Source organism: Capra hircus, chromosome 11 (genome assembly GCF_001704415.2).
Source record: "Capra hircus breed San Clemente chromosome 11, ASM170441v1, whole genome shotgun sequence".
Taxonomy (NCBI): domain Eukaryota; kingdom Metazoa; phylum Chordata; class Mammalia; order Artiodactyla; family Bovidae; genus Capra; species Capra hircus.
Genome location: NC_030818.1, coordinates 99,803,927 through 99,821,729, shown reverse-complemented (window position 1 = coordinate 99,821,729; position 17,803 = coordinate 99,803,927). Strand labels below are relative to the sequence as shown.

Sequence of the window (17,803 nt, the reverse complement as noted above, 5' to 3'; positions counted from 1 at the left end):
CCATCCAGACACATGGTCTTTGGATTCCCAGAGCAATGTCCTTTTTACTGAAGTCCTCTGCCTCTCGTGTTATCTAGTAACACCTATTGGAGACGAACTCACGTTTCACTCTGTAAAATGTACCATGATCAAAATTGCAAATTTACTATTGTATACTTCTCTAGGCACATCTGTAGATTCAGGGGAAATGAAAGAAATTAAATGTGAAATAATGAAAGTAGCTACTATGAAAGAGGAATAGCAATAGGGAATAAAAAGAGAAGTGAATAGTGAAATGGTGTCATATGGAGAGTCTCACTGTGGACCACTAGTCACCTCCTAGGACTCTTCTTTCTCCTCCCCTTCTTCTTTTTGTAAAAATTGAAGTTGGTTTACAATGTTGTATTCATTTCTGCTGTACAGCAAAGTGACTCATTTATACATACACTTACCGAGTCACTTCTTTTTCATATTTTCTCCCGTTACGCTTTATCCTGGGACATTGAATATAGTTCCCTGTGCTATTCAGTAGGACCCTATCGTCCATTCATTCTACAGGTAATCGTTTGCATCTACTAATCCCAAACTCTCGGTCCTTCCCTTCCCCAGCCCCTCCCCCTCGGCAACCACAAATCTCTTCTCTGTATCTGTGAGTCTGTTTCTGTTTCATAGCCAGGTTCCTCAGTGCCGAACTTTGGACTTTGTCTTTCTCTTTCTGACTTACGTCACTTAGTGTGATAGTCTCTAGGCCCATCCATGTTGCTGCAAATTGCATTGCTTCATGCTTTTTTATGACTGCATAGTATTCCCTTGTACATATGTTACCACACCTTCTTTATCTATGGCTGTTCTTCTAACTACAGAAGCCAAAATAGGACCCAAGAGAAATCAATCCCTGGAGCCATTAGTGACTTTTCTTTTTTCAAGATCACTCTTCGTTTTTATGTAAATTTAAGCATGCAGAATGTAGCTGCTGCTAAGTCACTTCAGTCGTGTCCGACTCTGTGCGATCCCGTAGACAGCAGCCCACTAGGCTTCCCCGTCCCCGGGATTCTCCAGGCAAGAACACTGGAGTGGGCTGCCATTTCCTTCTCCAGCAGAATGTAGAGGGGAGTATTTGGATTCTTGACCTGGAGGTGGGATTAGGAAGAGAGATTAGAGCAATTTTGGCTAATCTGAGTGTGTTCAGTGTGAGCCTGCTACACAGGTTAAAATTTCTCCTAGTTAAATGTCTTAGCATAAACATCCCTCCAAATATCGTTTCTACTTCCTTTAAGGAGACTTATTCACACAAGTGGTTTTCATTAACTCTTTGAAAGAGAAGCCACAGAGCCTTGAAAACATGCCCTTTGAATTTTAATTTTAAACATTCGGACCCAGTCCGTATGTTTGCCTTGGATTTAAAGCAATAATGCTTGACTGAGGATGAGTATACGGGATGGTGACCTGGTAAGAAAAACTACCTCAGCTCAGTGCTATAAATAAAAGCCACTGCATAGAAACCCAGGGTCTGCCCTCTCTAGTTAAATAATGTCAGGTCTTAACATCCAGGTAAGTGACCAACTGGTGACCATGTCTATTCGTATTTGCTCTATCTTTCTCTAAAAGATTCAAACCTACGCAAGTCTTTCGCATCGAAAGATGGAAGGAAATAAATGGTTCAGCTGTGACCATTTTGTGACTTTAACTTGTAAACAAAAACACTATCTTTTATCTCTGATTTCTCAGTTATCTTCTGTATAAGGTGATATGTCTGCCTTTTTGTTTCAGGAATCTTTCAAAGAAATACCAACCTAAAAAGAACTCGAAAGAGGAAGAAGAATACAGGTGTGTCTATCATTGATTGTTATGTGGCAGTATGTATATGTCCTTGGGATGATTATAAAGGAAATCTACATATATTCTGTAGATGTAGTGTATCTACAAAAACAAATTGCATTCCTCATTCATATTTGTGTCAATTTTTAAAGACAATAAAAACTTACTCAAATAACTTTTCTTAAAGAGGCACTAGACCTTTTCCAGATTGTTTCAATTAAGGTAATTAGGAAAAGCTTAATACAGGAAGTGTGTATAAGCAAATACAGGAAGTGTGAATGGACTGTGCACTCTACATCTTGGTAATATCAGGCGTCTCATTCATCCAGGAAATACGTCCGTTTCAGACAGCAGTTAAGACATCTTAACATGAATAGCCCAAAATTATCACCTCTAATTTAGATCTAAATATCCATGACATTAGTACATATAGTAGGTGTATGTATTTTGGGTTTTACCTGGGCTAGTGACAAAGCCAAGTGTTGCCTGATATAGAGCAATTTGGCTTCTCAAAATGAAAAATGTTTCAGTTGTAATTAATTATGTGCCATTTTGATGAGAACATCCTGATGTGTAATGAATTTGTCAAGACCCTATGGGAGCTGGAGGTATATTACCCTGATAGTAATGTTAATTACTCTTTCGCTGGCGGGAAGCCACGTGAGAGAGGATGAGCCCTGTTTGAAAAGGAGTGGTGTGGGTTCTGTTCTGTAGGTACACGGCTTGCAAAGCCTTCCTTGCCACCCTGAATGAAATGAACGATTATGCTGGGCAGCATGAAGTCATCTCCGAGAATATGACCTCTCAGATCATTGCGGAGTTAGTGCGCTACGTCCAGGAACTGAAGCAGGAGAGGAAATCGGTAACTAAAATTTGTTTTTCTTCCTAAGAGGTAGAGCAAAGATGATGGGACTGTCCATCGAAGTTGTTGTTTTTATGGTTTCCTGTACTATACAGTAAATCCTGGTTGCTTATCTATTTTATTTATTTTTTGACCATGCCGCTAGGCATGTGGGATCTTAGTTCCCCAATCAGGAATCAAACCTGTGTCTCCTGCATTGGAAGTGCAGAGTCTTAACCGCTGGGCCGCCAGGCAAGTCCCTCCCGAGAAGTTTCAAAGTTAAATGAAATCATATGAGACGGTGGGTCTTAAATTGCTACCTTTGAGAAGCATATAAAAATTACAGACGCGATTCCTAGAAAGTGTTTCCAGGTCTATACGTACGATTTCAAGGGTCCATTATATACTCTGCAACTCTGTGGGCCCCAGAATACTAACCTCTTATGATGAATTTAAATATATTTGAGGCTCTAGGACATACAAGAGTAAGCAAGGTAATATGGTGTGTGCTGTGTGGAATAAATTGTATTAAAATAAATCCTTATAAGGAGTTCAAAAGAGCCAGAAAGATGGCCTCAGCCATCTTTCAGACACTCTGTTCCCTGGCTCATTCATTATCATCTAATAAAGGGCCTTTTTGTTCCTCTCATCACCATTACAGTCTTTCCATGACTTTTATTGTTAACAAAAGGGAAAAATGTACCCTCAAGTGAAGTATATTCATAGTCAAGATTTTGACCGAAGAGATTTATCATTAAGCCACGGCCTGTATCACTGTACTTGGATTGCCTGTGAGGCACTTAATAATTTGTTGTAATAAAATACCAAAGTTGGCCAGTGACATGCTTTTCTCACGCAAAGAGTCGGCTCATTGGAAAAGACCCTGATGCTGGGAAAGACTGAAGGCCACAGGAGAAGGGGCTGGCAGAGGATGAGATGGTTGGAGAGCATCACTGACTCAGTGGACATGAATTTGAGCAAACTCTGGGAGATGGTGAAGGATGGAGAAGACTGGCATGCTACGGTCTGTAGGGTCACAGTTGGACACAACTGAGAAGCTGAACAACAACGACAAAATGCTTTTCTGTATACGTTTGAGGCCTTCTCTGAGTGCTCTGGAGATATATGAGCCAATAAGACTGATAGAGTTTTTGCTGAAATGGAGGAAACATTAAATAATTATGACCAAAATAATCATTTAATTTCAATTGTGATAGTCTCCACAAAGTACAAATGTATATATACAAATGAACATATAATGGGAGCACCTGACATGCTCATGCGCCATATCAGGCGAAAAGTTCCCCAGAGGGCCTGAGGGGCAAGTAGGCGTCACCTGGGACAGAAATTCAGGAGAGAGAACAGCTGTGCAAAGGCCCTGAGGCAGGAAGGTGTTTGGAACAAAGTTAATAAGTTGAGATGAGGTTTTTGTCTGTTCACATTAGAGCGGTGATTCCCAAGAGGGCACAGCTTTTTCTACCCACCCTAGCAAATATTTGTCAATGTCTGGAGATGTTTTTGGTTGTTTGGGTTATTATAGCTGGGGGTGGGGGTTGCTGCTGGCATCTAGTGGGTAGAACCCAGAAGTGCTGTTAACATCCCATAATGCACAGGACAAGCCTCCACAACAAAGAATTACCTGACCCAAAATGTCCATCTTGACTGAGAAGCCTTGCGCCAGAGCTGCAGTAGGGTGACAGGCTCTATAGACTGTTCACGAAAGGGGGACTTATATATGACGGCAAGGAAGCAGCGAAACAGAATGCTAAGGTTTGGAATGAAGCAGAATCCCTCATACAGTCATAAAATAAACACAGTGAATCTGGCTGTGATGTTGGGCTGCTTCCCTGGGTCCAGAATCTCCCTCGACCCCACAAAGTCCATGTTAAACACCTTCTTCTTATTTGTGCCTCGTGTCTCTTACTGACTTTCCTTCACTCTTACAGGTTAGCATTTTAGCCAACGCTCTTAAGTTAAAAACTCCGTATATTTACCTTAGAGGGAAATATTCATTCTCTTTTCTGGAGTGAATCGTGAAATGTGAAGTCCACATGACTTGGCCTCCTGTTGCTTTTTTAAATGCCTCCCCTCCAACCACATGGCCTCCTGGCTGCTCCTCACCCATGCCCCCTCCGATCCTGGCCCGGGGCCTTTACACTGCGTTTTCTTGCCTTGGTAAAACTTTTCCCTAGGTATCTGCAGAACTCACTTCCCGACTTCTTTCTCGGGAATGTCAGCTTCTCATTCAGGTCTTTCTTGTTTATCTTATTTAAGACTATAGAGACTTTCCTGGTGGTCCAATGGCTTAGACTCTGCACCCCCAGTGCATCGGCCCAGGTTCCATCCGAGTCAGGCACTAGAGCTCATGTGCCGCAGTTAAGCTGCTGTGCTACAACTAAAGATCCCGTGTGCCACAGCTAAGACCCAGCACCGCCAAACAAATAAATAGTTTTTAAAAGTTATAAGGTCCTCCCACCTTCTCCACCTCATTTATGCTACTTCCCCCTGCTTAATTTATTTATTTTTCTTTAGCTGCTGTTGTTCAGTCACTTAACTTGCTGTACTAAAGCAAAGCTGAGATAGATTCTCATGTCTGCATTTTCATGTAAATAACATTATGTTGTTGTTGTTGTCCAGTCACTAAGTCGTGTCCGGCTCTTTGCGGCCCCATGGACTGCAGCACACCAGGCTTCCCTGTCCCTCACTGTCTCCCAGAGTTTGCTCAAACTCATGTCCGTTGAGTTGGCAAGCTCCACAAGGACAAGACATTTCTTGTCTCAGCCCCTGAAAGAGTGACGAGCGTCGGGCTCTCGATCAGTACTCTTGGAGTGAAAGAAAGAATTGAGAAGCAGAAGCAGCCGTCTTGAACATAGCTTAGTTCTCAGTTAGACTTTACTAGCTGGGGATCCTGTATCTCTGTGCTGTGTTATGGCTACATCCTTTTGTTTAATTTCCTCTCTGTTAATCATACGTCTTTTTTAAAGTGTGTCATATCTGTACTTTGCATTCTTTTCCTTCTTTAATCAAAAAATTATAGTAATTTAATGAGTAAATGATAGGTAGTACAGACACACATTAAATGATATCTTGCAATACATAGCATTCCTTTTATTTTAGGGAGAATTACATCTCTCTGAGTCAGATGTTCTGTTGGGAGGAGATGTAAACAACATACTCTCTTAAAGCCTTTTGTAATTCTATTCAGATGAAAATTTAGGAAACTGTGAAACTTTTTAAAGTTCTAGAAAGAATAGCAATAAATACAGGTACATTTCCGGTGTTTTAATATAATGATTTATGAACTTATTTTTTGCTTTATTACATGGTGATAGTTACCATTATTTAGAATGCATGATATGGCAGTATGTTGATGCTCTAATATCGAACATTATTTTGATAATATTGGATATTTAACCATTTGGCCTCAAGTGTTTGTTTTTATAGGTGATAATAACTGATGAGGAGGAAGGGCGGGCTGTTATACATTTTGCTCATTGTCTTACTTACATTTTGCCCCCAGCCAGCCCACCTCTCTGGGCAGTGGTTGTTCACATACATGCTCTTATTCCCGCTGAGTTTATTTTCTTGAACTTACATCCAAGGATGCCAGATTGACGGGTATGAAGGTCTCCGCAGCATAGAAAGGGCTGTAGAAAGGGCTCCTTGGGATCCTCTTGTACTAAGCAGCCTTTCTCCTTGTGACCTTTCACTTTTGGTTACCCTGGCTTTTCTTAGTAAGTGATCTAATTTTCTTAAGGATGATTCTCAAAACCACAGTGGATTGCTATTGCTTCCACTTTCTGGTGATGGTAATTATCAGCAGAAGGACCCCAAGAGAGCTAGAGACCAAATCCACCTCTTCTGGGGTCAAATCCAGTTGCCACTTCGCTGCGGCACTGTGAAGGGCTGCCAGTGAACTTCAGATCTTCCTGGGAGGAGAGGAGAGCCTGAATCAGAAGTATGTCCGGAGAGCCTCAGCTCCCGGGGGTCGGGGAGGCGAGAAAGGGACCCAGGGTCTGCAGTCAACAAACCCGCTTAGGTCGCCAACAGCCCCACTAGCTAGGAAACCTTAGTCAGGATGTAAAACTCTCTGAGCAACCTAGTTCTGAATCTGTGACTGAGGCTGATGGTAATAAACCACCTTCCAGAGTTGCGGGGAGGGTCACAACAAGACAGGTACCAACCGCCTAGTACTCTTGCCTGGAAAATCCCATGGACGAAGGAGCCTGGTGGGCTGCAGTCCATGGGGTCGCGAAGAGTCGGACATGACTGAGCGACTTCACTTTCACTTTTTTACTTTCATGCATTGGAGAAGGAAATGGCAACCCACTCCAGTGTTCTTGCCTGGAGAATCCCAGGGACGGGGGAGCCTTGTGGGCTGCCGTCTCTGGAGTCACCCAGAGTCGGACACGACTGAAGCGACTTAGCAGCAGCAGCACCTCACTGGTATTGATGCGTAGGCACTGCATATCCAGAACCTCCCATCAGGTCCTGCTTCTCAATACAAAATCTCCTTCCTACCCCAGAGGAAAGGTTTGATCAGGGTTTATTACAGAAAGCAGGAGCATCTACAGGTCTCTTTGTGACCATGTGTCATAACAGTATTGTCCGGTGCATTTAAAAGGACCTTTCTAAAAACGTTGACTTGGCAGATGACATTGAAAACAAGCTGCTTTTAAATTTTTAGGTCAAGCTGTTGTTTCTTGTGGCTGACTAGAAATACTGTCCTGCTGAAGTACCATTCTTAACTGTCAGCCCTAATACCTTCTGAGCCACTTAATATAGTGGCGAGTTCCTCCCTGCCCAAAGGGACGGTTTAGAATTTACAGGATTACTGCTGGATCTTATTACTCCCAATAGAGAGTGTTTCCAGGTTCAGTTCCAATAGCAGTAGAAAATCATTTTTCATCTAGATTTTTCTATGTTTGAGCACATTAATCTCTAACAAGGTGAGAAATGGCTCACTATGCAAAAGATGAGGTTTCCTTCCTGCCTTGGGTTCGTTCCCTGAGTTGGGAAGATCCCCTGGAGGAGGGCACAGCAGCCCACTCCAGTATTCTTGCCTGGAGAATCCCAGGGACAGAGAAGCCTGGCAGGTGGCAATCCATAGAGTCACACGGAGCTGGACATGGCTGAGGCAACAGCACGCACTCTGGCCGTGTGAGAGATGAAAGCAGAGGGAGATAGGGACATTCTCCTTGCCTCTGGGGCCATGTTGTGCTCACAAGTGAGTTGTCTGATCTTGAGCAAAATCTTGAAGTCTTAAATGTATAACCGATTCACTATGCTGTAGAGCAGAAATTAGGATCCCACATGCTGAGTGGCCAAAACAAAATTTTTTAATAAAAAAAGTGTACAACTTGAAAGTTTCAAAAAATTAATTTAAAAAAATCTCCAACTGTAAGATAGAATGATGCTCACTGTTCATGTTTTTAGGGGAAAAGATGATTGTTTTTAAATTTATTTCATTTTTTAACTGAAGCATGGTTGATTTACAATCTTGCTCCAATCTCTGTTGTACAACAAAGTGACTCAGTTATGCGCATATAGACATTCCTTTAAAATATTCTTTTCCATGATAGTTTACCCCTGGAGACTGGCTGTAGTTCCCTGTGCTGCGCAGCAGGCCCTTATTGTTTATCCATTCTAAATGTAACAGTTTGCATCTACCAACCCCCAAATCCCAGACCATCCCTCTCCCTCCCCTGCTCCCTGTTGGCAACCACAAGTCTTACTTCCATGTCTCTGAGTCTGTTTCTGTTTTGAGGATAAGTTCACTTGTGCCATATTTTACATTCAACATAGAAGTCATACCATATGGTGTCTCTGGGCCCATCCGTATTGCTGCAAAGGGCATAATTTTGTCCCTTTTTATGGCTGAGTAGTATTCCATTGTATATATGTAGCATATCTTCCTTATCTATTGTTCTGTTGATGGGCATTTAAGTTTCCGTGTCTCAGCTCTTGTGAATAGTGCTACTGTGAACCCTGGGGTACAGGTATCTTTTTGAATTCTAGTTTTGTCTGGATATATGCCCCAAAGTGAAATTGCAGGATCTTATTTGCTGTGCTGTGCTTAGTTGTTCAGTCATGTCCGACTCTTTGAGACCCCATGGACTACAGCCTACCAGGCTCCTCTGTCCGTGGAAATTCTCCAGGCTAGAATACTGGAGTGAGTTGCCATGCCCTTTTCCAGGGGATCTTCCCAACCCAGAGGTTGAACCCAGGTCTCCCACGTTGCCGGCAGATTCTTTACCATCTGAGCCACCAGGAAAGCCCCGGGTTCATATGATAACTCTATTTTTAGATTTTTGAGGAACCTCCATACTGTTCTCCATGATGGTTGCACCAACTTACATTCCCATCAGCAGTGTAGGAGGGTTCCCTTTTCTCCCTACTCTCTTTCATTTGTTATTTGTAGGCTTGAGGAAATACAACTTTTATGCAGCAGTTTCCACACATGCTCTGTTCTGTAGGGAGCTCACTCAGCTAGTGTTATGAATAACCAGTGTCTGTCCTGATACACAAAAGTGTGTTTGCTTATTTTGATGAAAATGTGTTGATTTTGTGAAAGGAAATTCTTTAAAAGAGAGCCTTGACTTGCCATTTGCAAGAGCACAGCCATTTAGGTTCTTTCCTGCCTGGTGTTTGAGCCAGCAGCAGTCCTCATTAGGGACCACCAACACTTCTGGAAGCCTGAGAAGGGCAGGGGCTCTTAATTTCTTCACCTAATGGGCTCCACTTAAGGCAACTGTATTTTTGGCAAGATGCTCACTTTCTCTTTAGAAGTAATGGAATTAGTAGCCTGCTCTTGGGGTGAGTATAAGTCAAAATATACAGTGACCGTTTCCTTTGCTTCGCATTCAGTCTTTTATTCGCAAAGATAAATTAACACATCTGATTTTGTGCCAGTGTCTGGGATTCACTGGTGTTCAATGATCATGGGTAGAAATAACTGGGGAAATAACAGTTCTTTCTAAGGCAGCATGGTGAATTTTAATGTGTAAAATCTGGAAGTTTTATACTGGCTTGCTTTTCATGAGGGAGTATTCAGTCATGTCTGACTCTTTGCAACCCCACAGACTGTAGCCCACCAGGTTCCTCTGTCCATGAGATTTTCCGGGCAAGAATAGAGGAGTAAGTTGCCATTTCCCCCTCCAGGGGATCTTCCTGACCCAGGGATCAAACCTGTATCTCTTGCACTGCAGGCAGATTCTTTATCTCTGGGCTATCAGGAAGCTTGGGCTGGTTTTTCTAGATTTTTACAAATTTACAGTGAGAGCAATACTCATTATCTCTGTAAGCTGACCACATGCAATGAAAACTTTACTCTTTCTTTTTGGGTAGAGTGACTGTAATTCGTTTATTAGCTGCCAAAATTTTACAAAAACTCTGAATTAAAGAACAAAAACTCAAAATCCTTGTCAATCAAAATCCTCATTTTTGTAAGTTTCCTTCTGTGTATATGCTCACTCAGTTTTGTCCAACTCTTTCAGTCCATGAGGTCATTCTTTGTGACCCCATAGACTGTATCCCACCAGGCTCTTCTGTCCATGGGGTTTTCCAGGCAAGAATACTAGAATGGGTTGCCGTTTTCTTCTCCAGGGGATCTTCCCAACCCAGGGATTGAACCCGAATCTCTTACATCTCCTACCTTGGCAGGCAGATTCTTTACCAATAGTGCCACCTGGGAAGTCCTGGAAATATGTAGTTTTCAGAATTAGAATTTTAGTGGCTATAGTTATTAAATAATTTTAGAGAACAGAGTTCAGCTCCAACCTCTGAGTCTGTGTAGGGTTATCTGCAGTGGTCACCACTAACCACATATGAGGGATTTACGGAGATTTATAGCTCCAGGAGGGAAATCAGGAGGTTCCAGCCAACATTTACTGGAACCTCTAACTACATTTCTCCTGGCAGGTGGAAAGAATGCTTCATTTCAAAATGTTGGCCAGGAGCAGAATCAGTTTTTGGCAATGGTTATCTGAAGAGTTCTAGAGGAAATAATTATACAGTGCCTTCAGTGACTCACTAAAATTTTTCTAAATCTCAGATAATGCTTGCAAGACCCCGCATTACTGCGAAGTGACCATAAGAAAAATTTCCCCAAGGTTTCAGAGATGTTGAAAAATTGATAACTAAAAGTCATGCATTCTTCTTAAAGTTAGGTGTTGGATAGGTTCTGTTTATGAAACTTACAAAACAAGCTTAATCACCTGTAAGGCAGTTCTGCGGTTCAGACTGACTCTAATATGTCCGGGGCATGGTTTTTTTTTTGTTCGTCTGTTTTGGCTGCACCTGCCGTGCAGATGGGGGGATCTCAGTTCCCTAACCAGGGACTGAACCCCAGCCATGGCAGTGAAAGCACCAAATCCTAACCATTGGGCCACCAGGGAACTCCCTAGAACATGTTTTTAAAAGAGATGACAGTGAACAGATAAAACTTAGCATGAAGGAAACCGGAAAGTAAAAGGAGCTTATCTGTGTGATCAAGCTAATTGCAGATCTGTTCTTGATTTATTCAGTGCTGTTGAGATTCAGCTGTGGATACTCTGTTATAAAGCCAGAACCTGTAAGAAGAAAATGCAGAAAAGCAAAGCAGATATCAGATTTCATGATCAGGAAAAAGAGCAGTGGGTCTAAAGAGCGGTTAGTTCTCCCTTACTGCTGTTACTGTGCTGAGTCGCTCAGTCATGTCTGGCTCTTTGCAGCCCCATGGACTGTAGCCCTCCGGGCTCCTCTGTCTGTGGGATTTCCCAGGCAAGAGGGGGTTACCATTTTCTCCTCCAGGGGAACTTCCTCACTCAAGGATGGAACCCACATCTCCTGCATTGCTCATTTACCACTGAGCCACCTGGGAAACCCCTCAAAAAGCAGGAAACCCTACAAAACGAGTTGGTCTTTTGTGAGTCATGCTTATACAACACCCACTAATAGCCTCGGGTTTAATCTATGTCCAAAAGGTGTATTTTGGTTTGTTCTGTCCTCTTGGTTTTCAAGACCAGCATTCTATTAAGACCTTGTCCCCACTGTAGTTCTGTCACCTGCAAAACCATTGGTCTGGTGAAGCAAAGAAATTCTATTTTCTCATTTATGGGATGACATACTTAGTTATCAGGATCCTTCAGTCTTGTCCTTGACTTCCTGAATTTGAAAAGCGACTTTGTATTTCCCCCTTGTAAGTAGGAATGAGACCTTTTTCTTCTGAAATTTGTGAGAATTCCTTGACGAAAGTTGTGTGTCTCTCCCCTGACTCACCGACGCAGCATTGCTGTCAGTGGAGGCCCTGGAGCCCAGGAAGAGTGTAAAGGATACCCCAGAGTTGTGTGATGAGGTGGTCCACTCAACCTGTCCAAAAACAAGCTGTGGATCCCCAGAGTTTATCCTTTATTCTGCCTCCGTCTTAGCCTATTGGACTTCCCTGATGGCTCAGACAGTAAAGAATCTGTCTGCAATCCAGGAGACCTGGGTTTGATCCCTGGGTTGGGAAGATCCTCTGGAAAGGAAATAGCAACCCACGCCAGGATTCTTGCTTGGAGAATCCCATGGACAGAGGAGCCTGGCGGGTTACAGTCTGCGGGGTCACAAAGAGTCAGACATGACTGAGTGACTAAGCACAGCATTCCTATCTACAGTTCCCACCATCTGTGAATGGCAGTCCTTTTTAACTCAGTTGTTCTGGCCAAAAACGTGGGGCGCCCAAGGCTTATTCTTCCCTTTCGCCCCGTCTTCTGGCTAACGTCAGGTCCCGTCAGCTGTGCCTTCAGTAAATGTTCTGAATCCAGACACTTCTCGCCACTTCCTGCACAACCAGTCTCTCAGCGTCTCTCATCTGGTGGACTGTCCTAAGCCTTTTAGTTTTAACTCGTCTCTGCTTCCAGGCCTGCTCCCTGGTCCGTGGTCCAGCTCCCCACCTCCACCTCCACCACCAGCTCCCCTTTGGGCAGGTGCAGCAGCCTGCACCCCCCTGCTTCAGGCAACACAGCCTTGCAGTAATGCAGATCAGACCATGCCACTTCCCTTCTTACATTTTTCCAGTAGCTTTCCACTGTGCTCATGGGGCTTGGGAAGCCATCCACGGTCTGGCTCTTGCTTTCTTCTCCTGCCTTACCCTCCCTCAGTCTAATTGTACTGGCATCTCTCTGTTCCCTGGACAGGCCAAGCCCTTTCCCACTTCAAAGCATCCTCATTAGCTATTCCCGCTGCTTGCTTGGAAGGGTGTTCCTGAGAGCTTTGCAAGTTCACTCCTGCACTCTGTTCAAGCCTCTGCTTCAGCATCCTCCCAGACCGCCCTGTCTAAACGCTGCCTGCACCCGCACCCATCCCTCCCTAGTTCCTTACCCTCTTCTCCTACTGCTGTGTCTGCAGGTCCACAAGGAAAGAAGCTCTGCTTTATTCACAAGCAATGTAGCACCCTGCACGTGTGGGTGTGCAATGAACACACTTGAATGAATGATTTGAGTTAGACTTTAAAACCTTTCAGCTCAGGGAAGGATGACTGTCCCTGAAGTTTCACCTATCAACCTAGCACTCTATCTGAAACCCTTATTAAAGGTGATTTCCCTTGGTTTGGTTTGGAAGAACAGTTTCATACCCTTGGAAGAGATCACATGAAGAATCTGAGCCATTGGCTGCTTACTATCGATCCTTTGAAGATCCTTTCATCCTGAGTGAATCAGGATTCTTCAGAGGAATTAGAATCTTAAGGAATGTGAAAGAACAGATTGTTTTGAAGAACAGTTTTAAAAAAGACTACTGGAGTCTAGGTGAAAAGTGTGGATGCGGGGAATTGTCTACAGGTCCAGTGGATAGACTCTGCGCTCATTTCCGAGGGCCCAAGTTGAATCCCTGTTTGGGGAACTGAGATCCCACGAGCCTGGTGTGTGGACAAAAAAAGCAATAGTGTGTTTGTGGAGAGTTCTGGGGAGTGAAAGCCAGCAGGAGAATAAGAGGGTGGGGGAGGGGAACAGCAGGAGAGGGGGTGACGGAAACTTGACCGGAGCTGCTGGACCTGGACTGGGCTGGGGGAAGGGGGCTGCCCAGTGCCCAGATGGTCAGTATTATGGGGGAAGTTAAGTAACTGCCCATGACACAGGGAGGCAGGCATTTTAGGAACTTTAAACAAGTCCATTGAGAAAGTATTTTTGTTATAAATGAATTTAGAGGAAATAGGTCTTACTGAAGAAAAGCGCAAGGCAATTCCCATCACAAATGTTTCTGGGGTTATAGTTTGGGCTTCACTGAAGTGACAGCTGCCCTGAACCTGTCTGAAGGTGCTTCACAGCTTCCCTACACAGTCCGCACGAATATCCACAGACACAGATTTTATCATTAGGTTAATTAACCCCGAGTCAGGCTAGCACTAGAAGCCCTCTGGTATTCAAGCCCATCATGCTGTAGGGTTTTTTTTTGGAAATACTAGTATTTGTCCCAGATATATTTTTTAGAAACTCCCTTCTTCTTCCCCTTTTAAAGTTTTTTGTGTTCCTTTGTTTTCATATGTAGAATCTGAGCTTTATTTAAAATTCCAGATGGCTGGCTTGCCTTAGTTTAGTGTTTATTCTGTTATTTTTTTCCACTTTTTTTTTTTTTTAAAGAAGTGACTTTTCACATCAATGCCGTATTTTGCTTTTTTAATGTAGTTTTAAAAATTGATGATCTATTTTATATATATATATATCAAAATGAGTAGCGGTTGTACCTAATTGCAGTGTGTGAGTAATGAATATTCTCACCATTTATCTATTCAGCCTAAGGATGATTTCTTGCAGCACAGTTAAATCTGCTTTGAAGCTTTGTCTTTGCCATTTTGCTTTGAGTTAATGCTGGCCTATTTTAGGTTTCCTGTGATTTTTTTTTTTTTTTTTTAATTTCAGCTACTCCTGGTCCCTGGGAAATTTCTGAAAATTTTTTGAAGGCTCATTTGATTTGTATAGATTTTACCTGTATATTTTTAAGGTTCAACCAAAAAGTTGAAAGTAAGCTTCGCTGCCACCCGGATAGCATCAGGCATTTAAAAAGGTCTATTATTATGTTTGAAGAGAAACTAAAGCATCTTATTACAGGAGAAAGCAAAGAGCGTTTTTTTGTTTTTTTTTTTTTTTTTTCTGGGTCTCTAGAGATGGCATTTCCTGTCTCTCCTCTGATAGGAGAAAAGAGCTGTGATGACTTCACTCCGTGGCTCCAAAAGAAGTGCCCATTATCTTTTTTCTCAAGAACAATTCATCTTTATTTAGAGCTTGGAGGCACACTTTTTAGATCCACACTTGCTCACTGCCCGGTGAAAAAATGTTTGACCATTGTTTGCTAATAAACAAGAAACACATCTGGCAAGCTGGTTGGTTTGTTTAACTTTGCAACTGTTGAAATAAAGCCATTAAAGGAGGGAAGATCTCGCTGGCTACAAAGGGCCGCTGCTATTTAGGTCATGGGATGCTCCAAACCATCAGAAGGGCTTTTGTTCCGTCCTTTGGTTTCCTAAGGGATCAGCCGGCCCAGGGTTTTTGTGTCTTGTAGGCAAATCCATCTTGGAGAACACATACTAGGCAAGAAAGACTAGAAAGAAAATCAGTGACACTTAGTTTGTTTTTCTCTTAAGCCGCAGGAAATGCAATCACAAGTATACTTCTTGAATAATTGTTTTGGTGTTGCGGGGGTGGGGGTGGGAGGTGGCGGGGGGAGAGTGTTATGACAGGAGCTCTTCCGGGGAAAAAGCTAACCAATAAAGTTGAGGCCCATACTGTGGTTGAAAAATAAATGCATATTTATTATTCAACCTGGAAATGAAGAAGCAGGAAGAGAATTTACTATCTAGCAGGTTTTCGATCAAATTATCCACTCGTGCTTCCAAAACATGGCCTTTTTTGGAAGACTGTGATCTTGAGAGCCGATCCCTTTGCTGGTAAAGCCCGAGCCACCTTCCCGTGCAGGGTCCGTCCGCCTTTGTGTGCGTTTCCTCTCGGTCAGGACGGCGCTGGCTGTGAGGGAGCTTTCGTTTTGTGAAAACGTTCATTTCAGAGCTGCTGTTAGAGCAGAAGCTTAGAGCCTAGCCCTGAATTGGGTGCTGAGGTTTTCTTTTTGTGTCTGTCTTTGAATCTCAAAGTAAGCTTGGGGAGAAATGGGGATAGCTTTTCAGCCAACTATAGGACACCAGGGACCTGCATAGGAAATGGGGCTGGTCCTCTGGACAGTTTGGGGATGAGGGACTCTCGGGGCCGAGGGGCACAGCTGAGCCTTTGTCCCCCTCCTGGACCCCTCACTCCTCTATCTCCCCAGGTCCTCCCCACCCCCCTTCGCCTTCTTTAAAGCGATGTCTGTGGCTTTCAGAAAACCTGCTCGTGTTGCTCGCGTTCTGTACTTCCCCTCCAAAGCTCGACTCTGCTCTCGGCTCCTCTTACGCCTCCCCAAAGCCCATCCTTTCTTACTTGTTAATGCCTGCCTTCAGCTCCATCTCTATTTGGTCGTATCCAGCTTTTTTCTGTCGTATCCCTCTGTCTATTAAAATGAGACTCGAAATACGAAGCCCCACGGGGCTCCTGCAGACCAAAAAAATTGCTAGATGGGTAAACCTTGCTGTCAAGAGGCACTTAAAATGGTGAAACGTGACCTCCAAAGAGAGACAAGAAAACATTCCCTTATAAAGGAACACTGTTCTTTAAGAAAAAAAAAAAAAGAGTCTGATTTTTGTCTCCTCCTTGCCGGCCTCCCGGGGTCAGTTGCCTTGCGTGTCTCGGCTAAGTCATAGGTTCTGATGAGGTGAGAGAAAAGGCTCTGAGTACCGAGGGGACCTCTCCATGCCCGCCACCCTTTCGCTTCCCTCCTCCACTGCACACCCCTCCCAGCCGTGCTTACCTCCTCAGCCAGAAGACAGACAGCACATTCACGCCTAGTCATTGAAGGAAGGTCATTTATTAAAAGGAGCATTCAGCACTTGTGGAGAGGATTCAGGAAGAGTGAAGGGATGGAGTGGTACCCACCACACCCCGGGCTGATCACAGTAGGGAGCTGCCGTGGCCCTAGGTCTCAAAGAGCAGGGGAGCCTTGTAGGAACTTAAGAGATGAGCTGTGGGGGCACTGCCCGGCCAGAGCTGTGGCTTTTAGTCAAAGGACTTGGTCACCCCTTTGCATCCTAGCGACGGTGCAGATGGAAATTCCCGCTCTCTAGTCTGCCAGAACCTGTCAAGTCTAACAGAACCAGGGGGCAAGGGCTTTCGTGCACGTGGTCCATGCAGGTCAGAACATCCTTGGAATCACTCTGACCTCTCTGTATCTCACAGCCCACATCTGATCTGATTTATTGGTGATTTTCCTGATCAAAGGACACCCAGAGTCTGAGCCTCTGTCACCACGTACGCTGCCGCCCCAGGGTGCAAGTGTCTGTTATTTCCAGGGTTGGAGCGGAACTCCCACCTAGAACATTCTTACATGACATCTCCGACTTCCCAGCTCATGCAGACAAATAGCCTACAGACTCTGCACAGGCTGCACCTTTCTTCTCTGACCCCATCTCCTCACATTCTTGAGACACTTTGGTCTGCCTCTCTGATGTCCCTGGTGGTCAACACCAAGCATATACCTGCCGCAGGGCCTTTGCAGATGGCAGGGAGGTGAATTGAAGTTTAAGAAAGCCCAAGTTATGGAAACATCTCCCCCAAACTTAGACAAGTGTTTGCAGCAGCATGATTCATAATAGCCCCAAACTGGGGACGGGTCACCCCAAAAATTACCACGTGGCAATAAAAGGAATGAAGTACTGTTATGTGTGATCATTGTAAACGTTAGGCTGAGTGAACATTATGATACGTTGAAAGCATGATGTCAGTCACAAAGGACTTCATATTGTACGATTCCTTTCATATGAAATGTCCAGAATAAGCAAGTCTATACAGACCGGAAGTGGCGTGGTGTTTGCCTAGGGCTGGGGAAGATGGGAGGTGACAGCTAAGAGGTGCAGCATTTCTTCTGAGGTGATACTGATGTTCAAGGGACTTCCCCAGCAATCCAGTGGTTAGGACTCTGCCTTCTAATGCAGGGGGTGAGGATTCAGTCTCTGGTTGAGGAACTATGATTGCATGTGCCTCGGAAGGGTGGAGTGGCAGGGGTATGGCCAGAAAATTTTTTTAAATGTTCCAAAATTGATTGTGATGAGAGTTGCTTATTTTGTGA

General features: G+C 43.9%; 1 protein-coding gene across 12 annotated transcripts in view; it reads left to right on the top strand.

Annotated features, from left to right (window-relative positions):
- FNBP1 (formin binding protein 1) overlaps positions 1 to 17,803 on the top strand; it is a 134,658-nt gene that overhangs the window by 58,775 nt on the left and 58,080 nt on the right. For all 12 annotated transcript variants that reach the window (XM_018055969.1, XM_018055970.1, XM_018055979.1 and 9 more), the window contains exons 3-4: positions 1,750 to 1,806; positions 2,512 to 2,659. In XM_018055969.1, the coding sequence (XP_017911458.1) occupies positions 1,750 to 1,806; positions 2,512 to 2,659 (205 nt within the window). The remainder of the gene's footprint in view (positions 1 to 1,749; positions 1,807 to 2,511; positions 2,660 to 17,803) is intronic.